The sequence below is a fragment of the Vicugna pacos genome, chromosome 16 (assembly GCF_048564905.1).
Source record: "Vicugna pacos chromosome 16, VicPac4, whole genome shotgun sequence".
NCBI lineage: Eukaryota > Metazoa > Chordata > Mammalia > Artiodactyla > Camelidae > Vicugna > Vicugna pacos.
Genome location: NC_133002.1, coordinates 36,300,636 through 36,325,688, shown reverse-complemented (window position 1 = coordinate 36,325,688; position 25,053 = coordinate 36,300,636). Strand labels below are relative to the sequence as shown.

Here is a 25,053-nt window from a genome sequence, read left to right as displayed (position 1 = left end):
CACTATTTCTCTTTCTTGTAAATATCCAGAGGCAGGCAGCCCAGGGCTAGTATGACATCTCTGCTCCATGAAATCTTCAGGGTCCCCGACTCACCAGGTTCACAGCTCTATCATCTCTCAAGGCCCAAAATGACAATTAAACTATCTCGCCACCAATATTTGCTCTTTTTATCCTTTTACCTTAAGTCTCTCTGGTAACATTATTCACATTTATGGTTTCTCCTTGATCTGTAGCCCAGCACAGCTCTTTCTGTAGAACTTCATACCAGTACATCTAAATGACAATTAACCATCTCTTCTGTGATGTCCCACAAACCTCAATTTCAACATTTTCCAAAACCACTCTTAATTATTTCCCCAATTTCTTCCTGTGGTCTCTTCCCATCCCTGTCTTTGAATGGCACTACCTTTTTGCCCAAGCCAGGAAACTGAGCATCCTGATAACTTTTCCCACCCATTCTGCCCTTATCTTATCAGCTTTACCATTCCACCTTCTTAATGTGTCCTGAATCAGTTGCATTCTCTCTATCCTTACTGACACTGTCTTAGTTCTGGCCCTCATCATTTCTACTTTGGATTGCTACAACTGACTTAAAATTAAGTCACCTATTTTCCTATGGCAAAAACTTGGTATTATTGCTCCCTGACTCTAGAAACCTCCATTTGCTCCTTTTTTGTTAGACTCAACAATGCTATGGAAATCACCTATGGAGCTTCCTAAACACACAGATTACTAATTCCACCCTAGATTTGATGAATAACAAACATCGCTGATATTTATTTACATGCCAGGGATCAAACTAAATGCTTTGTTGTATATTTTCTGACTTAATCCTCACAACAACTTCATGAGTTATCACGAGGTATTACCCTTTCACAACTGTAGAAAGTGGAACACAAGAGATTAAGGAATTTGTCTTAAGTTACTGGACCATATGTCGTGGACGCGAGCTATGGATATGGAGCCAGGCAATCTAACCCCAAAGGCCAAATTCTCAACTGTAAGGCCTTCCCCAGTCAGAAGCTTTGCGTGTGATTCCTACAGGTAAGCTTCATTAGAGTGGAACGGATTCTGTTTTATGTTCAATATGGAACCCTCCGCGGCCAACTCGGCGCGTGGCACGCTGTAGACAGCCAGTGAGCAGTGGCAGACCTCCGGTCGGAGGCTGCGATGGCGGTGGGGGGACAGTCACGGAAAGCTGAGAGGGTCCGACGCGTTCACGTGGGTCTAAAGCACCGGGTCGCATCAAGTTTTGCGGACCGTTGCCGGAGTGAGAGGCGGAGCCGCCAGGCCCCTGGCAGTGGGCGATGTCACCCCGCGGCCGGAAGTCGGAGAGAAACTTCCGGCGCGCGGAGATGACGCACGGCCCGCGCTTCCGCGTTGGGGAGCCGGCGGCTGATACCGGGACGCGAAGACCCGGGGCCCCGGCAGCGGGGCGGCCTGCGGGCCAGGGCGGGGATGCACCGCCGCGGGGTGGGAGCCGGCGCTATCGCCAAGAAGAAGCTTGCCGAGGTGAGGGGAAGGAGGCGGACCCACAGCCACCCCTGACCCGCGAGAGACAGAAGTCTTCCCGAGCACAGCCCTGTACCTTCACATCGCCTCCCAACAGAATCTGACGCGGGCTTCTCGGGTCCCGGGGAACTGAACTGCTCCAGCTTCCGGTGGACTGGAATGTCAGCATCCGCAGATCCACTAGCCCTTTCCCCTACTTCCCCAAATTTGATTACAGACGAATCGTCTATCCTACTTCCTCACCCCCTCGCCCTAAGAAAACCACCTGAGAGACCCTCCTCTTTTCATACTTCTGAGGAGGCAGTACAAGTGGGAGCCCCCAGCACCCACTCTCTCAACTCATGCTGGTCTCTTTGTCTGACAGGCAAAGTATAAGGAGCGAGGGACTGTCTTGGCTGAGGACCAGCTGGCCCAGGTGAGTGAGTTGGAGGGCTCCAGGCAGCATGGGAGACCCGATAAGGCTGGGAAGGACACCTTTCATATAACTTCGATTGTTTGGATCGAACTGAAAATAGGGTAGCTGGCAAATCCCCATTTCTGGGCTGCTCAGATCTTTTAGGTGATTTGCTAATAACAGTGATCGCTAACGTCTTTGATTAGGTGCTTGTGCGTCCCAGGCACATGTCCATTTTCTTTACATACACTGTCTTGTTCATTCCTCCTGACAATTCTATCAGGAAGGAACTCTGTTCCTCCTAATATAGAATGGAAAGCACTGAGGTGTTAAGTACTTTATCCAAGGTTACATGGGTAGTAAGTGGTAGAGTTGTTTGATTTGGGTCATTTGGGTTTTTACTTTAAATGCCTAAGAATAACATGTAAATACTGCCTTACCTGCGGCACCTACCGCTACCACCATCACATCTCTCTGCATACCAGAGGCGTGTGTGAGTGATGGGGGTGTGGCTTCTGCTAAGTTTCCTTCTCTAACACTTCCCTTTTCTGTACATATCCTGTCTTTACTCAGTTATTTTGACTGGTGAAGAAGAAGAGAAGGCCGTGAGGCTAGGAAATGGGCACTTGAACTGAGGAAAGATAGTAGACACAGGCTGTGCTCTTAAAAAGCTCCCACTCGTAAGAGGAGATAACATGCAGGAATCAACTGGAAGTGGTGATTATAGTAATGTGTGAATTTCCCATACGTAGCAAATGAGGAGATGTTGGGCCAGGAGTGGGTTGAAAATAGGCTTTGTTAATTAGGGAAAGAGGAGTGATACAAATAGGAAGTCAGAATGTTCCCCAAACCAAAATTATTTGGCTTTGGAATGTAATCTGGTAGACTCACACCCCTCCCTCAGAGATTCTGTATATGGGGTTTATCCCCAAGGAGGTCCATAACTCAAAGATTAAACAACCACTGCACACCTAATTCACATCAAGCTTCTTTTCTTTCCCATCTAGCCTTTCTGTCAGTGGCTGAAGACTTCCCACCCTGTGAATGCTGCATTTCCTCATTTTTAAGGCAAAATGGATTATTAGGTGCACCTTCAATTCAATAACCTTTTTTTCTGGGAAAAAAGCAGCCCTTCCAATAAAATGAATATAGTTAACACTACTGTATGTTATTTATGAAAGTTGTTAAGACAGTAAATCCTAAGAGTTCTCATCACAAGGAGAAAAATTTTTTTCTGTTTCTTTACTGTGTCTATGTGAGATGATGGATGCAAATCAAATCATTGTGCTACACACCTTAAACTTACACAGTGCTGCATGTCAGTTACATCTCAGTAATACTGGAAGAAAATGAATAAATGAAACAAAAATTGTAAAAAAAAAAAAAAGAACAAAGAAAGAAAAAAAGCACCACAATAGATGTGCACGTTTATTGTTAGATGCATCTTGACTTCAGAACAGGAACACATAAAAGAATGTGTATCTTAGAATTAAAGAAACAATATAGCATCTCATTTCTGGTGATAGCAGAACTCTGAAGGTGAGACAGGGATAAAAAGAAAGGGAACAGTAAACAGCATAATAGTAGGCCTGAAGGAGACAGGTTATTTCAGCCTTTGCCCTGCCACTGGCCCAGGGACCTATTATCACCTGGTTGGGTTACCCCTAACCTCCGCCTTGTTCATCCTGCAGATGTCGAAGCAGTTGGACATGTTCAAGACCAACCTGGAGGAATTCGCCAGCAAGCATAAGCAGGAGATCCGGAAGAATCCCGAGTTTCGAGTGCAGTTCCAGGACATGTGTGCCACCATTGGGGTGGATCCTCTGGCCTGTAAGGAGTTGTCTGTAGGGGTCCAGTGTTCTCCTAGGGTTTCTAAGGGACAGAAGCTCACCCAATTGTCATCATGACTTTTGGGACATCTACAAGGGCCTATAGGGAGCTCCAGAGGATGTTGCCTTTAGGGAGTACCTAGCAGGTTGGCTGAGTGCCCAGTTTGATGGGAAAGATGGAGAGGTTGGAGGGTAGGCTGAGTAGCTGGTGTAAATGATCTTCCCTGGAATGATCTGCTGTGGAATTTTTTATGGCTTTTTTTCCTCTTTGTTTAAAAAACAATTTTTAGTTTTAATAAAGGTAGTATGCGACCAGGCCGTCCATCAACAAAGGTGAAAAAAGAAAAGGAGGAAATAGAAGTCCCCTGACTCTGTCCCATAATTGCAGAGATAAAGTACTGTTAACAGTTTAAGGTATATCTTTCAAGACACCTTCATCATATTTATTAACTTTTTTTTTACATATATGGGATTATGCTGTAATTACTACTTTATAACCTACATTTTTTACTCAATAAAATATCTTCAGTGGATTTTTGAATGCCAGGTCTGTGTATTCTTTCTCTTAGCCTTGTCCAGACCATATGTCCCACTATGTTTCACTGCATTCTTTGGGAAAGGAAACTCATTTTTATAGGCTCCTGAGCCAGAGCTAGCAGCTAAATAGAAATGCCTTTTAGACTGTCCACCTTTAGAACTGTCTGAACCTGTTCTTTAGTGGGAGTCACCAAGAGTCAGATTGTGTTGAGGATCCTGAGTAGTAAGTGGAGCAGAAGGACTTCAAGCTAGGTGGGAAGACTTCTCATAGGATAGATATTTTTTCTTTTAAACACTATTTAATCATTTTCTATTTATAAAATTAATTTGTTCATATCCAGTTTTGTGATTGCACACTAAATGCATCAAGATATGTGAATGACAGTTCTTTAAAATGGTGCATAATTTGATATTTTAAGCTCTAGATTTAAAAAATGTAATAATTTCTGCCTGGAATTTCTTTCTGAAGGTCACTGTTAGGTTGGACAGTATGAACTAGTATAGATGTTTTCATCTTGCTTTGAAAGTAAAGATGTAACTAATGAATAACCTAGCTTTTGTTTTTCTGTCTTTTAGCTGGGAAAGGATTTTGGTCTGAGATGCTAGGCGTGGGAGACTTCTATTACGAGCTGGGTGTCCAGATTATCGAAGTGTGCCTGGCCCTGAAACACCGGAATGGAGGTGAGGGTGCCTGGTCCTGTGGACTGGGCTTTGGGCTTCTCTGAGAGGGAGAAAACCCTGAAAGGTAGCCTTTTCTGTCCTGAAATCTGCAGGCCAATAAGGTCCTGAGAAGCATCTTAGTGCTTCCTGCAGTTGAATCCATGGCCAGTCTCCATGGCCAAGGGTAAATGGAATTACCCAAATATTTACCTCTGTTCTCCAAAGATCTTTGGCCAGGAAGGTTTAGCTTGAAGTTGTTACAGAACATGTAGGGAGGTAGGGAATAGACCTTTTCCCCTGATAGATGATGTGTCTGGGTTATAATTTTCTCATTAGTTAGTAACGGTAGGCCTGCCCTGCTTCTCCAGGATGTGGTGATGCCTACTGAACCTCTGTGCTCCCCAAAATGTGACCTTCAAAATGGTCATCCAGTGGTGTCATCTTAAGTAAGCACATTGAACGGTCTGTATTGAAGTTAATAAAACTTAAAACCAGTTATAAATCATTGGTTATAGACACAGCCTTGGTATCAAGAGAGCATTTATAGTTTTTTTAGAAATGATGTTGCCTTCGTGTTGTTTTTTTTTAGCCATAAAGGTAATCCTTCAACTGCTTTCTGTGCCCCCTCTCCAATAGGTCTGATAACTCTGGAGGAACTACATCAACAGGTGCTGAAAGGGAGGGGCAAATTCGCCCAGGATGTCAGCCAGTAGGTCTTGCCTTCCAACCCCTTGGAGTCTAGAAAGGTCTTTAAAAATCAAATGGAAATCTTTTCTCCTTACTGCTTGTACATCTAGGCTGGTTTAGGAATCATTTTTATTCCTCTTTATGATCATTAAAAATGTTATTTTAGAAAACTGAAAATAGGGAGATATTTAAAAAAAGATCCACTTATTATTTCTCAACTCAGAGATTACAACATTTTGGTAGATTTCCATCTAAGGATATTTTTCATGCATAAATATATATATATATATTTTTTAACATACTTGGGGCTGTGTATAATCTTAATACCATTTGTCTGTCTTTTTTTGGTTTATTTATTTATTTAATTTTAGAGGAGGTACTGGGGATTGAACCCAGGACCTCATGCAAGCTAAGCATGTGCTTTAGCACTTGAGCTATATCCTCCCCTAATCTTGACACTGTTTGAGGTTAAGGAGATTAGGGCAGGCACTGAGAAAGGCTGAGGGAGGGAGTTGGGCTTTGAAGATGGGGTGTAAATTGACCCGGTTCACCAGCGTTTATGTGTGATTCCACTTTGAGAAAAGGTAAAAAAGGCTATTAGTATGTGGGCTGGATGTGTGATCTCCACATTTTATGGGTTTTCTTCTTCCCTAATTTCAGTAGTTGTCAACTAAGAAATCAGAAAATCTGGCACTACTGGGCCTGAATTTCCACAAGGCAATAATCAGCTGGGTTACCCCCTTTCAAATGGATAAACATTCTCTATTTTACCGTAGTTCTTACTACTGCCTCTTGTCTCTTAAGTTCAGCTCATTCATTCACATTTCGTGATGGCTTCCTGTAAGCATATTTTTTTACCTCTGTCTGGTGTTGGAATGGTTTGCAGAGTGGAGGGCCTGACTCTTACACTATCTTCCTTGAATGTTCAAGCACCATTTGGTGCACTTTAACCCCGCCTTTTTACTGATGCAGTTAAATGTTGTGCAGCCTTTTGAGTCTTCCATCAGGGTGTCCTGCCCAGAGAAAGCTGAAACTGCATTGTTGCTAGGTCTGGTCTGCCTTGGGTCTTTAAGCAGCTCTTCCTCACTTCAGAGACGACCTGATCAGGGCCATCAAGAAACTAAAAGCACTTGGCACTGGCTTCGGCATCATCCCTGTGGGCGGCACTTACCTCATTCAGTCTGTTCCAGCTGAGCTCAATATGGATCACACTGTGGTGCTGCAGCTGGCAGAGGTACGGGGGTGCCTTCTCAGAGAGTGAGTGTGTGTGCGCACGTACACATTAAGAGAGCCTGGAAGGGGATTCTGGAGCAGCTCTGATCTCCCCCCTTCACTCAGGTCTTGTGGTGAAACTGTCTAATGGACGCACTCCTCAGACCTGTGCTTATTTAGCAGACGTTTATTGAGCAGCTACAGTGCAGAGCACTGGGCCAGGCTGTGGGGCAGATAAAGGTGGGTGCCATGTAGATCCTGCTCTCTAGGAGCTTACAGTCTAGTGGAGTAGACAGACATGCAGACAACTAACTGTATTTCCTTGGTGGACAGATTCTTAAACTACTTTATGGAAATCTTCAAAACAAATGTTTACTCTTGTTTGCCCCCCCGCTTCTCAGTAATGCATTAAGCACCATCATCTTCCCCCGATCATGTTTTAAGGGAAGACATGTTCAGTTTTCTGAATTCTGTAATATAGATTAAAACTAAAGGAGGGAGGGGGCTTTTCTTGATTGGGGAATGGTTCAGGTGAGGCAGGACAAGGGCTGAATATTTAAATATTTGAGATTATGAACAGCTGATGATGATGATCATTCCTTCCTATCAGTTAATCATTCTGAATCTTTCTTTGTCATACTTTAGAATTCTCTGAGAAAGTCTCCATTAATATTTTAGTGCCAGGGACTCCACTTTTTAAGACTTAACCCCTCAACGTAACTCTATCACCCTGAAAGTCACTTTTCTCTTGTTCTCTCTCTGCCAGAACCTGTAAACATTCTTTTTCTGTGCTCTCTTAGGCTTCACCCAAGGGCAATTCCCCCTTCTGTCTGGATAAACTGATTGTCCCTGGGAAGATGCTGGTTCTAAGCACACTCTTAACTCACTCCCCATTCCTCCTTCCTTCAGAAAAATGGCTACGTGACTGTCAGTGATATCAAAGCCAGTCTTAAATGGGAGACCGAGCGAGCGCGGCAAGTACTGGTAGGTGACTTTTGAGATGGCCCAGAAAAGACGGGCCCCAGATGGGAGGAGGTGGGTTGACAGGTACCACACAGACAGGGGCTTCAGCCTCTCTTTACTGACTTGCCTTGAAGGCTGCTGCTGCCACCCTAGAAGTGACCCCAGCATTTCTCTGGAGATGGCACTGAGAGGTAGAACTCAAGCAAGGCAGGCTTCCCACCCTGGCACATGGGCATGACCAGGCTGCCACTGCCGCTGAGGAGCCCCAGCACCTCTCCCCTGACCTGTAGGGCCTGGTCAGATGGTTAATACGGTTTGTACTGGAAGTAACACTGTTAGCACAGCATGAAGGGAATCATTAACTACTAATGATAATTACATATCTACAATTATATACTATTATCTTGCACATTATATATAGTTTTATATATACACAGATTTCATAGTACTAATGAAAGGCTGATGTTGTGAAGGGGGAGTAGCATGAACATGTAGGGGGCCCTGGCTTTCAATACCTTCTTCCTTACCCGGGCAGTTAAACTATAAACTTCTGTGAAGTGGGGATAACATAAACATTTGTTTGATGGTATTGAGCAGAACCAACCCATCTGGAGCATACTTCCAGCTGTAGGAACTGTGAGTCCATTGATTAATATGGCCCTTCCATTAACTTCTCCAAGGTTTTCCCACATCTGCCTGTTACCCAGTTAAGTTAACTGAAAGATAGTGATCTCCTTTTGGCTTCGGGGAATGGAGTTAGTGATTTGCTCAAGGCCATACAGCAAATATTTCTGTAGCCCTACCTTCCTTCCACAGAATTCCACTTGTCATTACCCTCTTTCACAGCAACACAAGTTAAGCAACTTGGTGGCATTTTTCACACCTCAGGCAAAGATCAAGGCTAAACAGATCATTCCAGTTTGGTTGTGTAAATATGTGAAGGCACTCGTGTAGATTTAGTTCAAAAACCCCACTGAAGCCAAAATTGGGTTTGGAGATTGTTTATCTGCCCTACTTTGTGGGAATGCCCCCTTCTCAATTGACGTTTCCTTCCTTTTCCTGCCAGGAACACCTGCTGAAGGAAGGGCTGGCGTGGCTGGACCTGCAGGCCCCAGGGGAGGCCCACTACTGGCTGCCAGCTCTCTTCACTGACCTCTACTCCCAGGAGATTACAGCTGAGGAGGCCAGAGAAGCCCTCCCCTGACGAAATGTGGAAGAGGGCACGGCAGCAGGCAGGGAGAAGAGGGAGGAGCTGGTGGTGAATAAAACCTGGACAACTCTTTTAAAAAAAGACAAAAAACCAAAAAAAATTCCAAGTTTTTTTCTTCCCCCAATATTCTTCATCCATTATTTTATTTTTTTAAAGTGCCTTCACATTGCATCTTTATTGGAGAAAACCTTGTTTATCCATTAAGGATAACCTGAGTAACACAGATAACAGCAAGCACATATAAAATGACTTTTGCACAGGTCATCTACAAGTTCATGGTAGAGCTGGGCCTAGGATGAAGGCCATCTGTCTCCTGGCCAGTCTAGTCTCTATAACCCCGAGACATAAAATTAGAGCTTCTGTAAATTCAGACCTCTTCCTTATAAAGTATTCTTTATCTCAAATGAGCAGACCCTAATGGACCCGTAAATAATATTCACTTTTTCAGTCTCTTCTAGCTTTCTCTGTAGAGGTTCCAGGTTATGGCAGATTCAGCTATGAGTGTGAAGGAAATAGAGGTTAATGTTAAATGGTGATTAGAGAAAACAATAGAATTGAGGGGAATCAGCCAATAGTGGATGTAGTATCGTTTCTCAAGTTCCTCACTAGCTTTCCCTCCCATAATGATCACCAGGTCCCTCTAACCTTCGTGGTGGGAAAAGGAATCATTTATTAACACCTACCCTACACCCAGTCTTATATACACCTTATTTATTCCTCATAGCAACCTTAAAAGGTTATGTAGGTATCCTAACTTTGTAGGAGAGGAATCTAATTTGCCTGGGGCCACCAGCTTAAGAAACAGAGCCAAAGCTAGAGTCGAGGTCCATTAACCCCAGAGTGCACAGTTTCCCGTATCTAGCTTTGCACGGCACAGGTAGGTCGTTTTATAATTTCTTCCTACACACATGGTCGGCCAAGAGGAAAAGCCTGTTCCAGAAACCAGAAAACAAGTTTTCCAAAGCAAGTACAGAAGGTACTGATGAGCTGCAAGTGAAACCCAGTCTTAACAGTCTGAATTCTAAATTCCTAAGAAGGGCTGGTTTAGTACCAGAAAGCTGAAAACCCAACGGTTTGGATTATTCATACGAAGACACCTCCAAGGGGATAGTCTAAGCCCATCGCTACCTCTGCCCATCCTTGCAGGACATGCTCACTTGCCAGTTTCTGAACAAGTATTTCTTTGGAAGGAACCAAGGCAAAGATGGCATTCCTCTCCTTGACTGCCAAGGCCTCAAAACAGGACCGACCCTATTTCTGACTGATGGGGAGCTCCTGTTGCCGTAACCCTGCTTCTACCCGCGTGATGTAACACAGGTTTTCAGCTTCCACTGAGCACTATCTTTATCCCTGACAGTTTCAGGCCTAAGTGAGAGGTGTGTTTGTCATGATCCCATTCTTCCTTTTACACAAACCCTCCCACACCCACAAGCGCTTCCTCCTTCTGCCAAAACAAACTTTATTGCACCAAAAAGAAAAAAAAAAAACTTCATTTATGTACAGTCAGATATAAAGACATCTCTTTGACTCCTGTGCATATATTTCCTCAACTCAAGATTAGGGCGTAAAAGTCAGGCTAGTATGCCAGACATGCTCTGCCCATGGCAGGGCCAGGAGAGGATTGTCACTTGAAAGTGGGAACACTTAAATGGATGACAGACAACACTGGACCAACTGACCAAGGGCATTATTTTAAGCCCTGTACTAGCTCTGGGAATGGAAGAGGGAAACTGGAAGCAGGGTTCCTTCCTGAGTCTCCTTGTGAAGAGACCCAGCCTTCAGGTATCCAAGCTGAACTTCCACCCCACAAGCCCACTTTCTGTCCAGTTTCTTCACTTCCTGCTCTCCCAAGTAGGACATTCTCCTTTGTGCCCAACCCCCTTCCCAACTCCCCCAGTAAGTCCCATGATCCACAAGGCAGAGGCCTCCCATAGCAGCGAGCAGAGCAGGTACAAGTTATCTTCTCCCTCACATGTAGCTGGATACCGACTGAGGCCCTGCGTCAGGGGGATCACCAACACCCCACCGGGAGCCCTAACAGTAAGAATCCGGAAAGCATGGGAGAACACATCAAAAGGGGAAGGATGGATTCCCTCGATGCCCAGTATCACAGGGCACCTAAAGCACATTTTTCTGAGCCAACCAGCTAAAGGATCACTGCAGCTAAATACAGAGAGAGAAGCAACACAGCCAAACACCCATCAGAACCAGTGACAAAGAGCAGCTGGGAGGGGCGGGGGAGGGGCGGGGAGGGAAGGGGAGGAGTCTTCAGAGTCCCAGCCCCGATCCCCTCTGCCATTGGCTACCCTTGCTCCCTACAGCTCCCCGGGCTTTGAAGCGAGAACTGCAGGCTGAGGTGAAAATACACAAGGACAGCCAAACACAACACAATAGGACTAGCATCCGTCGCCCCCTGCGCCCCACCCCCAGGAGGAATACCCTCATTGTGACTAGTATTTATGAAAATCTGTAAGATACTATTCTACATAGTGGCTCTAATCCCACACACGCAGCAGCTGCCTGTGTTGGAAACTTTTCAAATCGGTGATTTGGGGAACAAACGGCATTTTCAGCTTCTTATGGTGCCTGTGCAGGCTTTACCAAGACCTTGGTTCAGTCCCAGTCACACTTACCTTCTGTCATAAATCTAGAAATGGGTGTGGGGATGGGGGGCAGAGGAGAAAGGTGCTCAGGTGCTAGGTAAAGCTTACTCATCAGCAGCCTAGACGTCACCACTGTTCCTTCTCTTTGGTCTGTCTAGAACAGTGATTATAAATTAGGAAAAACAAAATTATGCTGGCCCATGGGAAATAATGGGAGAACAGAGGCAGGGAGGAAAAGGGCATTGGGAAGCCCTGCTTCAAGACTGAAGACAGACAGACAGACAACCACCCAGACTGCATTAAGTGTCACAGACAGCCCCCCCACCCCAAGCTCCCTTCCAGATATCCCCATAAATCACTTGGGCACACTCCCTCTTGGAACTGCAATTCCTGTCTCCCACCTATCCCTAAGGAGCTGGCCCTGTGGAGAGGTGTGTTGGTTGTTGTTTTTGCCAGAGGCCCTCGCCCTAGGTGCTCCTGCATAGGTACCTTGGCCCCTGATGTGGGATGAACATAGCCCCAGATGCTCGAGAGCCAAGGAGGTCATTTTGGGAACAGCCTCCCCACTCCCACGCCCTGGGATCCGAGCTTGGTTGGTTCTTGCCATCTTGCAGGATGACGTCACATTTGGAGGGAGATACACAGTGCCTCTCCATCCCTGGGGTGGGGGGAAGGGACTTTGCTGGGACTCTCGAGTAGGGGAGGGGAGAGGGGAGCAGGGTCTAAACCCTCAGGCTCCCGTGCAGGTCTGTCTCTGTCCCAGACGAGCTGCTATCAGAGTCCATTTCGGCGTTCTCATTATGGAGCCTCTCCAGCACTTTCTGACGAATCAGTCCCAGGCGCATCAAGAGGGACTGGTAGTCAAAGTGGCCCCGCTTCTCTCCAAAAGGGTCCTGTGGGAGAAACGAGACAAGCGGGAAGGAAGATTCAAGTCTGGGTGGCTCACCCCAGAGAGCGCAGCTTTAGGTCCATGTGAATCACATGCTCAACATCTGAGCACGGGAACAGAGGTGGGCACACCAGACAGTCCCGAACGGCAGACATCATCGTCCTCGCTAGGACTCTCAGGGCACGTTCACCACCCCAGATAGGTCTGGCCTGGGCCAACATGAAAATGTGCTTACTCAAAAGCACGCCAATATGCAGAAGGAGAACACAGTAAAGGGGAGATAAACAGGGAAGAGAAATTCAGGACCAGAACCGTAATCATTAGGAGTATCTGTGTTTTCAATTAACCTCATACAAACTATACAAAGGAAAAATTATCCTTCATTCCCTATACTCAAAAAGGGTAACTTGCTTTCTAAGGTCACAGGTAGGTCTATAAACTCAAGGGTTCTGACTTCTGGATAAGCACCTGCACTCTTCTGAAGTCAAAGATCTCCAACCATTATATAGGAAGGGGTTAATTGTCCTATAGTCTCAAAAATAACTATGGGTGGAGTGGAGAATATAAAAAAAAGAAATTTAAAAATAAGGATTCCGGCAGCAAAGGAGCAGGGCCAGCATTCAAACACGTGGAGCCCTCTTTCCTTGGCAGTTACAAAAAGGTACATGATTTCTCTCTCATATTCTGCCCCCTTCCACACTTCTGCCTACACGTTACTCTCATGATCAGGGGCCCAGTGGACGTTAAGCCACAGTTACAGGAGGGTTCTCAACTAGTCACTTATATTTGAGCGTATTTACAATTTGGTTTAATAAGAACCTCTTCCTTTAAACAAGCCTAAATTCTGCATTCTTACTGAAAGTGGAAGCACATTTCCCCAGCAGAGTCAGAGAATGAACAACTGGTTTCCATCCTTGGAACAGGAAATCTTTCAAGAATAATTGCATACCCAATGTTTCCCTAAGTGTTCTTTCTCTTAGCACCCCTCCAAGCTAGAGATGGAATTCCAATAGATGACCCTTATAATCCCTAAGTTCTAAATGTTCTTGATTTGAAAAGACTACTGACCAAGAAGGGAAGGAGTTCCAGGCCAGGCAGCAGGATGATTCAGATTCTACTCATGAGCACCTACTTTACGCCAGGAACTTAGAACCAACTCCATATGACTTCAGTCTCCTCTCTGGACCTCAGCTACTCAAATGCACCAGGTTCCTTTCGGCTCTGAATTCTATGAGAGATGTGGATGTCACCCTTGTGGGGGGATTTACATGGTCTGTTGTAAGGCCTCTGGAGTCAGCAACAGGGGCTGTGTTACCTGCATAGTCTGGCCTTGAAGGTGCAGGCGATCTTTGCAGGCTACCTCATAGAAGTCATAATACTCCAGGAAGGACTTCTCCATCACCCCTCTGGAAAACAAGCAGAGAAGATTAAGTTAGGAACAAGAGGGGAATAGGTCACCCTTTCACCATTTAACCTTAATGCCAAATTAAACAGCTAGAGTCCCCAAGCCCAGATTTGGTTTCCTACAAAGATCTTTCAATGGAAAATGGAAAAAGGAACAGCTGACCACCTAGGGTTGATTTCCCTTATACTCTAGGAGTTATAAAATGAGAGTGACTATTAATACGAATCACTTGAACCCCAATTTCAACTCAAGATTTGCTCAGTCTCATCTGTTTTCCATAGGCCATACCTAATCCCAAATCTTACTCAAAATTCTCCTAGAAAAGTTTCATGAACTCTTGGTACATCTAGTTTTAACATCTAGAAATAAACCTGAACACTAAGAAGCGGGTTTATTATGAAGTCCTCTACACCTCATTTGGCTGTATAAGAGGTCCTCACAAAAATGGAGGCTCCCTGAGGGCGTGGACGATGTCTTTCCCATCAGGCTTGGCACTCTCCAAGAACTAAGAAGCTCTTGAACTTCTCTCGGGTAACCCTCAGCCACTTGCTCTTTAAAAGCAGGAACCATATCTTTCCCCTTTCTCTATCTCCCTCTGGTGCCCAACATTGGACTTTGCCCCAAAGGTTCTCCAAGGTACAAACAAGCTAAATCTCCATAAGGTATACCAAGTACCAGGCAGGCTCTCTTGACACATACCGTAGGGGTTCAGGGCAGGGACACTTTCCTTCCATCATGTCACAGACCGCCACTCTGATGGTCTCATGCCGAATACATTCATTGTAATTTTTGCTGTCTCCTGGATGTCTCTCCTACAATGTGACAGATACAATAGTATCCAAGTACAAAATTTAGGTAAAAAGAAAAACCAATGGGAAGAGACTTCAGGATGAGTACGGGGTATGTGACCCAAGCAAATGAGCTAAGGGCATACCTTTCCCACTGTATGACAGATCCATAAGGAGCAACTAAGCCCTTGAGACCATTCACCTCCCCCACATGCATACCAATACCCATCCTCGTTATGGGTCATTTTATCTATAAGCAGCAAATCAGATACATCAAATTTCCCGAAGCCTGAAATGAAAGGCCTCGCAGGTAAGGATTAAGCGGGAAATAATCGTATGTAAGAACGATGGTAGAACAAAAAGGCACACATGACGTTAAGAGTCTCAGTCTGAAAAACCTATAGCTATCAGGATGCTTCCTGGTTAACTCCTTTACATTTCTGTAGGGTTCCACCATCACTGAATTAATTACTATAAATCTATCAGAAGTAGAACTTGACATTTCCAAAAGAGTAACTCTGAACTTGGTCTGGAAAGCTGATATGAAAGCGTGGGCATGAACAGAAGAGAGCATGGCCTCCCACCCTCTAACTCCTCCTCTGCTCCTCCTCCTACCACCAACCCCAGTCAATCAGAGCCTTGGCTCTATCAAAACATGTGAACAGGAAAGATATACATGGCTTTAGCCTACCACCATGGTTCCCAATGTGCACCACAGCGAAATCACAGGGGCACTGTGGGATACTGTAAACTTTTTGAGGAAAACCACAGTATTCAATACCCGTCAAACACCACGCGAACTACTAGATTGTGACAGGTAGTTCAGTTTTAACATTAAAACGCATTATAATCCTTTCGATGACATACTTTTTTTTGAAGCTGGATTTTCAGTCACTACTTTGATAAGCAGCAAGTAGCATATGAAAATGGGGGGACAGAAATGAGGGTGGTGACTCTGATCTGAGCTTAAAAGTTGTGTGGCACAGAACAGGTATAAACGTACTATTTTTTGTTTTTAAATATCCTATTTTTTAAATCACTGTAGTTATTTAAGAAAGAAGTAAGTTGTTTGGACCTAACTACTTAACAAATGGAACAGTATGGCATTTCTTTCTGCCTGGGGAACTGAGAAAAAGTACCAAGACAAGAGGGTGCCGTGACAGAAGAACGTTTGAGAATTTTAAGAATAAAAGTCACATCGCTTGAATTTCCAAACAAGACCTAAAAAATCAGCTCGCTGGTTAGCCAATGAGGTCCATTTCCATTTCTACCTACTCCTGAAATCATACACACTATTTGTTGGAAAGGATGGTGTAGGGAATTATTTTTGTTCATTCTTAAAGGGTATTTCCCTTTGTTTAGGCATACAGACGAATCAGCAGTGTTCATTATCTCATATAGTTTCAAAATGAATTAAGCATCAGAAAGATAAAGAAAAATATCATATGATATCACTCAGATGTGGAATGTAAAAAAAAAACGACCAACGAACTTATTTACGAAACAGAAACAAACTCACAGACATAGAAAACAAACTTAATAGTCACCATGGGTGAAAGCGGCTGGGAAGGGATAAATTGGGAGTTCAAGATTTGCAGATACTAATTACTATATATGAAATAGATAAACAAGTTCAGACTGTACAGCACAGGGAACTATATTCAGTATCTTGTAGTAACTTACAGTGAAAAAGAACATGAAAACGAATATATGTATGTTCATGTATGACTGAAGTATTGTGCAGTACACCAGAAACTGACACAACATTGTAAACTGACTATACTTCAATAAAAATATTTAAACAAACAAAATGAATTAAGCTGTTTTGATCACCTAAACTGAATTATTATTTTTGGGGAATATCACTGGAACTCTTTTCCTGTGCTCATGAGTAATTCTGGAAGGGGCTTAGAACAGTGGAAGATTTGGGGCTCCTGGGACTACATCCTGATCTGTGTCCTTGTGAATGGTCCTCTCTGAGCCACTATTACCTCACTGGAAAATAGGGATAATAATTATTGACTTCACAGACTTAGTATGAGGATTAAATGAGAAATTATATATATAAGAGCTTGGCAGTGGCTGGCATATAGTATACTCTTGGAAAATATGAGTTTCCTCCACTTTCTCTTTGGCAGCACTGACTAAAATATTCTTGCCCAAGCCAGTGACTGCTCCTTTGGCTCTGCAGGTAACAGTACTTTGTAACTCCAGAAACAAGTCTGGCTCAGCAGCCACTAGAGAGCACCTTAAAGGGACAGTGGAGAATGGAGGCATCCAGAAGAACCCACTGGCTGCAAGAGCCCCCAAAATAGTCTCGGGATTAATTTCCAAATGACTCCACTGATTTCCAGATGGTAGATTAATCCAAGTCAAATGGAAATAACTTGACAATGTTACTGTAACTTAATAAGGGCGAAAAAAAAATCACTATTAAGGAGCAGGCATGCCAGATCCTTTTTTCTCCAACAGTGATGAGTTTAATACATGGGGCTGAGCCAGATGAAAAACCAAAACCAAAACCTAAATGCTCAAGTAGACTTTTCAGATCTCTTAAAACCCAATATTCCACACCCCAGAGTTGGGCCCACCTGGTCTTACCTGCTCAAAGCCAGGCTCATTGTGATAGGGGTTCTCAGTCATCAGGGACTGGATGGAGATGAGCACAGAAGAGATGCTCTGGGCTGGGCTCCAGGCAGGGCCAGTCCACGTACTGCAAAACACATCAGAGGAAAGAGAAGACCGTGAAGCACAGAGATGGGAAAGGCCAGTGCACAAGTACCCTGGGGCCTGGCAGCACCATCATAAGTGACTCAACATTTCACTTTCACTATTAGTACTCTGGAATTTCCCAGCCTGTCTCACCCCCATTCACCAGAAATCAGTCAACTGCCTTAATCCTCATATCAAAGACAAAAGAAAGAGGGTAAAGTAAGCCAGGTAACTTTGTAGGGATTTTCTTTGGGCTAGGAAAGAAACAGTAGCCAGGGAAGGTTCCCTTCATCAAAATAAAACAAATAAGGTAAAACAGCTCCAAAGGCAGTCTACACATTAACCTCTATGGATCTCAAAGACCTTACTTATTTCTTTATGGGTGGTGATGGAGTCAGTGAGGAGAGAGAAGTTGAGCACACAGGCCCAGGAGGGACTGAAGCCATCTGGTTAGAGGCCATGTGCTGGGGCTGATGACTGGGGATCCAGTTCTCTATCAAGCCCCCAAAGAGTATAAGTTCTCTGAAGAGTACACAACTCTGCCAAAGGACAGGAAAGGAATAAGGCTCTTCCACACTGTGGAGGGTCTGAAAATGATATATGAAGAACATTTTGAACAACAGAGAAATACCAAAATTGCTCCTCTCTTTCATAAACCTGATGGAGTACTGGGAGGAAGAAGGAAGCTTGGACATTAATGACATTTATTTTTAGCTCAATTAGTTGAAGAAATGACACCTGAGCTGGAAGCTAAATACAACATGAGCCAGGACTGGTTTGTTCAGGTTAACTGGCCACTTCCCTTTCCTGCTGGACTTGAGGAAAAGCCACTAAGTGATGGGGAGCAGTAACTTCCTCAGAGCTTGCTCTTCAGTGCCTCTCCACCTTTCTTCTCAGCTTCGCTCCCCCAGGAACCCTACACCTTGGGTTCTCTAAAGCGTCATGTATTTGGAGACTGAAGTCAATAGGGTAAACTTTCATTCAATTTCTCTGTAAGTCAGCCCAGTATTTTTTCCTAGGTAGGGAGGAAAGGAATGAGGCTAATGAGTATAGTCAACTAAGAACACATAGGAATTTTCTACTCTGATTCTCCAAGGCAAACTTTCCAGAAGTAGCTTCTCCTTTTCCAACCAACACTTCTGCCACTTACACCCACAATCGTACTTCCCCTGTTTCTACTGTGAATTGATGTTTGCTCAAAAGTTTTATACTGGCCTAATGAAAGAAAATTTAATACAAAAACACTTTCATGAACAAGTTTCATAGTGAAGCAACAACTAAATTTCCTTACCACGGTGGGTTATACACATCACTCTCTTTACTAGCATGGACAATTCTATACCCTAAGGAAATAAAAACTTCTTTTAAGGACAACTTCCTTTAAAGGACTTCCTCACTGCTGTTTGTAATCACAGACCATATCCTTGGATCTCAGAGAATTTGGGTGGGGTAGGGAGGGGGAACACTGTAGAGGAAAGAAGTTTGTTTCAGCTGCCTTTCCCTCACAAAAACCTGGAAGTGTATTGGATTGGAGAGGAAGAAAGAAACAGGATAACCAGTTTGGGCAACTTTTTAAACTCCAACTTTTACTTGTTCTCTGCCCCAGGGAAATTCAGATCACACTAAAAAGACCAGTCTGGAATATGCTAGAAGTTATTTCCAGAATGTTTAACCCCTAAAGGCAGTTAAAAGGGAATGGACAAGAACTACTTGAAGCAAAATCTCGGTAGCACCCAGAAACAAAAATGCACTTGAAACTTTTGTTTCATATCTGATGTGACTTCTAACCTCAAGACATTTTTCATTCAGTTGTTAAAATATCATAATCATCATCATCACCACCACCGCCTCCAAAGCCACTCATGAGAGACTCAGAAATAAGACACTCACAATCCTGAATAGCACAGGATCTGCAGCCTTTCTCAACCTGCTCCGGAGAGAATTAAGCCCTGATGCCCTAAAGGAGTGGTTCTCCAACTGGAGTTTGCACCAGAACCCCTAGATTGCTGGGCTGCCTCCAGAGTTTCTGATGTAAGAACTCCAGGGTGAGGCACCAGAATCCGCACAGCTGTAAGTGATCCAGTGCTTCTGTGACATTCGGTGAACCACTTCACTAAGGCATCCGTTGTACGGAGTGAATTAACTTCTCTTTTTTGCATTTAGAATGGTACTACTCAAGTACCCTCCTGGGGAGAATTGAGGAAATAGTCACTCCAATCATTTTCTGTGTTCAGATGAGGAACCCTGGTTGATAAAGGCTGGCCTAGAGTAATTATTTGCTAACAACCAACTTGGCCACTTAGAAGTCTCCTCTTACCCTAGAATACTCAAGCAGACTTTCCCATTGCGGTAGAAGTTGGGGTTAAACCTCACTGTGTTATTGCCCGTTGTCATCAGTTTGACCCGAGGTGGGTGGATGGGATAGTCGGGCGGACACCGAAACACGAACAGGAAGAAACCCCCTTCATAAGGAGTGTCAAATGGGCCTGTGATCAATGCATGAATCTGCAAAATAAAACCCCATCTCAAAATTGTGAGGTGATGTCCCATCCCAAACCCTCCTGGCTTCCACTTGCTACCCACGCCAGCAGCAGGACCTTCGTCTATATCCGTATCATATCCTCTCTATGCAGAATGAATAGTGTGTACTCATTCATACTAACAAATATGTTTGGAATTTTAAGAAATCTCATTACAATGGAGTGGCATCTTACTCAGGAGTTACATTCTAACCTTAGAGCCCAAGGTAAAAATTGAACCTAGCCAAAACCACCCTTGAGTGCCCCTTAAAATTCCCTTAAAGCATGTTTTTTTTATTTCGTTCGGACTTTCCTGATCAGTATTATGTGTAACAAATGGATAGAACACCAATGTGCAAAACATAATATGTATCTGTAAGATATTATCTTAGCACGTTTAATTTTAAGAAATTAATACCTACAACTAGTGAGTACATTTGTTTGGATCTGCCTAGGTGAAACATGCATATGATGCAACTCCACCCTCCATCCATGTGACACAAGGGGAGAAAGATGAATGAAAAAGAGGAAAGGGATTGGAGGCCACCACACCAGTGCCAATCACAGTGCAGAGCTAAGGGTTGTAATGGAGGCCTAGGGTATCTGCTTCCTCCGTAGAGGATCAAACCTACTGTGGAGGATGTGGCTCAGGCAGCATCCAGCTGTGTCAAAGATGCAAAGAAAAATGGGGAAACTCAGGGTCCACTCGGAGCCACAGATCATCCCCAGAACTTTCCCCAACACTGTAGGTTAATTAAAAAGAAAAAAATCAGCAGCACTTAAAACAGAATGTTAAATTCTCTTCCTCCAGCTGTGATTATTGAACAAGGTTTTTCTTCCAGAAGAGAGGAAAACCTTAACTGACTCAGTTGTATTTCTTCTTTTACAAAGGCTCCTAGGCACTTAAGTCTGCTCTGAATTTAAACAGCAAGAGGGAAAAGGACCTGCAATCCAATGTCTCAGCCTACAGTCCCTACCGTGCCCTGGTGGCCCTGTGTTATCTTTTAGCCTCCAGTCGTTTGGAACAGCAAGCTCAAATGGTATCAACATGACATCAGTTCTAGGACCCCAGGGACTAGCATATTAACACTGACACTTGACTAAGGACAAGATGTCTCAGAAAAAACATTTCCAATGAGATAAAAAGAAAAAATCAATTTAAAGGGAAACCTATTCAAAACAAAATAGATATACAAACAATTCCAAATGTGAATTTTTACTGTAAGAAATTTGAAACTATGTTTTCATTTAAACAACACTAGATTTAGGTAATCTGACTTCTTCACAACATCAGTTTAAGTGAAAGTAGAGCATTCAATGACAGAGAAGTCTAGGTAATCTATGCCAGAGGAATTGAAGCTTTCTCTGTGTTTGTGTGTGGACAAGAGAGGAGCGGTCTTTGGGGTGGAAGGGATATTCCAAAGCAATCAGTAAGGACAGGAGCCTTAACAAAGCCCTATAACTATAAACACTGCTCACTCAAGCCTGCTCCATCCCCAACCTTCTTGGCTTCTGATTTACAGCACCACACTTAAAGGTCAAGAGCGGAAGGATGGGGGAAGAGTTGGGTAGCACAATGAATAGGGTGACCATATAATTTATCATCCAAACTGGAGCATTTCTGAGAGTGAAAGAATGCTGGGACAATAGAAACATACTGGGATTTCCCAAGCCAACCAGGACCTTATGGCACCCCAAAAAGAGACACATGTTCAAGGCTCTGTTCCACTTCACTGTCTGACCTTGGGCAAGCCAATTACTCTCTTGGGATTTTGATTTCTTCATCTATGTAATAAGAGATGTGAGCTGGATAATCTCTTTTAGGCTCTTCCAACTTTATGGGCCCGATTTCCCAATAACCCTCCAAACCCCACCAAGTTACATACCTTAGTCATGTCAACAGTATCAGGTACAACGAACATTCCTGGAGGAGGCTCCTTATAAATGGACATGATATCCCTGTATAACACCAAGAGGAAGTGGGGGAGGGAGTGAGGGAGAGGAGAAAAGAGGGGAATCCCTTGAGCAAAGCAGTTCTTATCACCTCAACAAGGCCAGGGTTCGAGAAAGTGGTGCTTGGTACCACAAATGTTTGCACTGTCTTGCTGGCTGAGAAATCTCAGCTGAGTACTTGTCAGGCAAGCAGAGAGCAAATTATTATCAAAGGCGCATTGTTTCCTCAGGGGGAGGGTTTGGAAAGGAGAGTGGAAATCAGAGATCCCAACAGCATCAGATGTCACCCTGGAAAAGCCACATCCCATTTACTCTCATTTCCTCCCACATGGCAATTCATTCACTCCCCACCTCCGAGATTCCCAGGTACTACGGCTGAATGCTAAATGAAGGTTTTTCAGTAACTGGGAAGGCATAATCAACTCCACTAAAAAACTAATTCCATAAACTACACAGTGGACTGTTGTTGGCATGGGGATTATATGAAGCAAGTGAGCTAGCAGGAAGCAATAATGGTCTTCTTGCCCAGGGGACTAAAAGGGTAGAGATCTCTTCAGGTTAGGGAGAGGACCCTCTGAAACTGCTGAGAATCTCACATCTGGAAGAGGACATGTACTACTATACACTACTTCTATAGAAGATGAGAGGATTGCTAGGTTTGCTAGAAGACTGCTCATAAATTAGTTGTGAGCAGTTATCTATAGGAACACATTCTAGGTGGGAAATCTAGGGATTTGCTAGGGTACACAGGGACATTAAAAAAAAAGTGCAAATAAATGACAGGAGACAAAAACAAGTACTGGCAAAACTCAGAGGTATGTTAGAACTGGAAGGCTGAAATGGCCGAAGGAGTACAAGAGTTAAGGAGTGTTGAGCTGCCTTCCAGACGGCCCGCACTGTCTATGGAGTGTGTATCTACCTTTACTTTAAACTAAGCACCCAACCCTGCACCTCGTGGCCTCTCTGGCCATCTGAAACAGCCTGCACTCTGTCTACGGGGTGTGCATCTCTGAATAAATCTACTTTTACTCAAAAAAAAAAAAAAAGAGTGCTGAGTTTCTTAAGTTAGAGGCGGCAACCTTGATGGAGTTGGCCAACTGCATCAGGCCCTGGGCCAGGTGCTTTACACACAGTATGCTGTTTAATTTTTATCACAACCTTGAAAGGTAGGTGGAAATACCTGAAAGAACTTGGAATGTGGGGAATGTGATTACCTAGATGAGGATGACTGTGATGGGAGGCATGGGGAGAGAGTCTGGTCATCAGCAAACAGGTTTCAGTATTAACAGCAGCTAAAAAGCATTCTTTTCTCCTATGTAATAGGTTCTGTGCAAAGCATTTTCGCAAAAACATTATCTACTAAATGATATGATCTAAGATCAGTCACCCAAGAAATAAGCACAGAAAGGACTTGGGCCTTTGTTCCTATATTTGAACTGGGTATACTTGCTTCAGAAAGTAAACCACATGACCCGGAGGAAAGAATACAGAAAAGAAAGTCTTGAGTGGGACACTACAAGCCAAAGAGACTGGGAGGGTGAGAGGAGGAAGCCTGAGTTCCTGGAACAGGTGTGAGAGTGGACAGCTTTGGGGTTCTGGAAAAGTGCTTCAAGGAAGGCTGCAGGCATGTGAGGGAAGCGACTTGGACTTGGGGAAGGGACTTTGTGGAGGGGACTTGAGACGGGGAAGAAAAAGCCAGGCTGGCCTGGAGTCTCAGGCTGAGCAAAGCAAGCTGTGTGTGTTACTAACGGGGCTCAGGAGACGACGCAGGGGACCGCTGGGTGGGGCCTCCGGGCAGCATCTAGCAAGGCTCGGGTGGGGAAGGGGGGAGAGGGGCGGCGCAGAGGGCGGGAAGGGGTGTTACTGAAGCGCGGAAGGGTCGGGTTTCGGGCGGGAGGTATGGGGGAGGGTGTCCGGACTGGAGACAGAGGGCTCACCGGAGGTGGCCGAGGGGCGGGGTCGGACCTGGGCACTCGAGGAGGGGCTTGGTGCGTGTGGGGCTGGGGGCGGGGGAAGAGGACTTGGATCCCGACGCTCCGGGCTGGCGAGACGTGGGCCCAGGAGCTGGGCCGCGGCGAGGGCAGCGCGGAGGCAGCGGGGCGGTGGTAGTGGGTAAGGGTGGGGGGCGGGGAAGGTCGAGCCCCGGAGCTCGGGGCTGGGGGAGGAAAAACCCCGGCTCACCGCTTGATCCGGAGGAGACACTGCGGCGCGGTTCGCTCGCCGTCCCAGTCAGAGCTGAGCGTGGGGTCCCAGTGGCTAAGCAGCGCGGCCCCATGGGCAGCGGCCGAGGGCGGGAGCCCGGGCAGCGGAGCCAGGCCGCTCCCCGGCCCCCCGGCCCCGCCCGCCGCCGCCGCCGCCGCCCACACATCCGGCAGGAAAGGCGGCCCGAACCCGCCGCCGCTGCCGCTAACGCCAACAACACCAGCGACGCCGCTCGCCCCAGGGCCCGCCGCCCCGGCGCCCGCCGTGGCCGTCGCCGCCTCCTCAGTCGGACTCTCCGCCATCGCGCCTTCGCTTCCGGGACTGCTCGGCAGCACGTCCGCCGACCAGAGCGGCCGCTGCTCCCTCCCGCTCCCGCACCACCGAGAGCCGGGCCAGAGTGTCCCCACCCTCGGCTTCCACGGCCCGGGCGGCGCTGGCTCCGCCCACCCCCGCCCCGACCAGCGAGAGGCGCTCTGCAAGAGCGTCCACTCCACGGTCCTCCAGGGCGGGCGGGGGTCGGAGCTCGCCGGCCAAGCGAGGGTTCTGGGCCTGCGCGGCTCCCGCGCTCTGCGGGAGGAGGTTCCGAGGCGTGTGTGGACACCTAGGTATAGTTGAGAGCTCAGTTCCAAGGATTATTTTATTTTCAAGTGTTGAAAGGGGAGGAGGGTAAGACCATTTCCCCCGTTTAGGGGAGTGACCCTCAGACATGCCGAAGAGGTGGGACTGGGGATCCAGCTTCCTAGTAGGGAGGCGGTGAGTAGAGGAGTTGACTCCGTTAGAGCCCTTCTTGTTCGGAAGACTGATTTATCCTTCCTCCCTGCACCCTCACCCACGGAGGGCAGACAGCAAGAGGAAGGAAGGAAGAAATCAGAACCTACGAGTGAAAAACTATCTCGTTTTAGAGTTTATTCAATATATATTTATAAAGGGCATGCTAAATGCCAGGCACTGTTGCTAGGCGTTGCCATAGGAATAAT

General features: G+C 45.4%; 2 protein-coding genes across 2 annotated transcripts; one reads left to right on the top strand and one right to left on the bottom strand.

The window, feature by feature from the left end:
• The first annotated feature begins 1,357 nt into the window (after positions 1 to 1,357).
• Positions 1,358 to 9,081, top strand: SNF8 (SNF8 subunit of ESCRT-II). The gene is made up of 8 exons (XM_015247896.3): positions 1,358 to 1,513; positions 1,878 to 1,928; positions 3,599 to 3,737; positions 4,850 to 4,954; positions 5,570 to 5,642; positions 6,713 to 6,854; positions 7,742 to 7,816; positions 8,862 to 9,081. The coding sequence occupies exons 1-8, from the start codon at positions 1,460 to 1,462 to the stop codon at positions 8,997 to 8,999; spliced, it is 777 nt and encodes a 258-aa protein (XP_015103382.1). The 5' UTR covers positions 1,358 to 1,459; the 3' UTR covers positions 9,000 to 9,081.
• Positions 9,082 to 10,447: 1,366 nt separating this feature from the next.
• Positions 10,448 to 24,518, bottom strand: UBE2Z (ubiquitin conjugating enzyme E2 Z). The gene is made up of 7 exons (XM_006214183.4): positions 24,056 to 24,518; positions 21,808 to 21,880; positions 19,720 to 19,907; positions 17,292 to 17,403; positions 14,602 to 14,714; positions 13,813 to 13,903; positions 10,448 to 12,501 (listed from the first exon to the last, which is right to left on the bottom strand). Exons 1-7 carry the CDS (start codon positions 24,376 to 24,378, stop codon positions 12,331 to 12,333), a joined length of 1,071 nt encoding a protein of 356 aa, XP_006214245.2. The 5' UTR covers positions 24,379 to 24,518; the 3' UTR covers positions 10,448 to 12,330.
• Positions 24,519 to 25,053: the final 535 nt, after the last annotated feature.

Bases quoted from the DNA above. Each gene is read 5' to 3' on its own strand.
- UBE2Z (XM_006214183.4), bottom strand. From the start codon at position 24,378: ATGGCGGAGAGTCCGACTGAGGAGGCGGCGACGGCCACGGCGGGCGCC. The intron at 17,404-19,719 runs GTAAGAGGAGAC...TGTGTTTTGCAG, and splicing joins GTCTGCTTGAGTATTCTAGG to TACGTGGACTGGCCCTGCCT. The intron at 14,715-17,291 runs GTAAGACCAGGT...GTCACATTGTAG, and splicing joins ATGAGCCTGGCTTTGAGCAG to GAGAGACATCCAGGAGACAG.
- SNF8 (XM_015247896.3), top strand. From the start codon at position 1,460: ATGCACCGCCGCGGGGTGGGAGCCGGCGCTATCGCCAAGAAGAAGCTT. The intron at 1,929-3,598 runs GTGAGTGAGTTG...TTCATCCTGCAG, and splicing joins CTGAGGACCAGCTGGCCCAG to ATGTCGAAGCAGTTGGACAT. The intron at 3,738-4,849 runs GTAAGGAGTTGT...TCTGTCTTTTAG, and splicing joins TGGGGTGGATCCTCTGGCCT to CTGGGAAAGGATTTTGGTCT.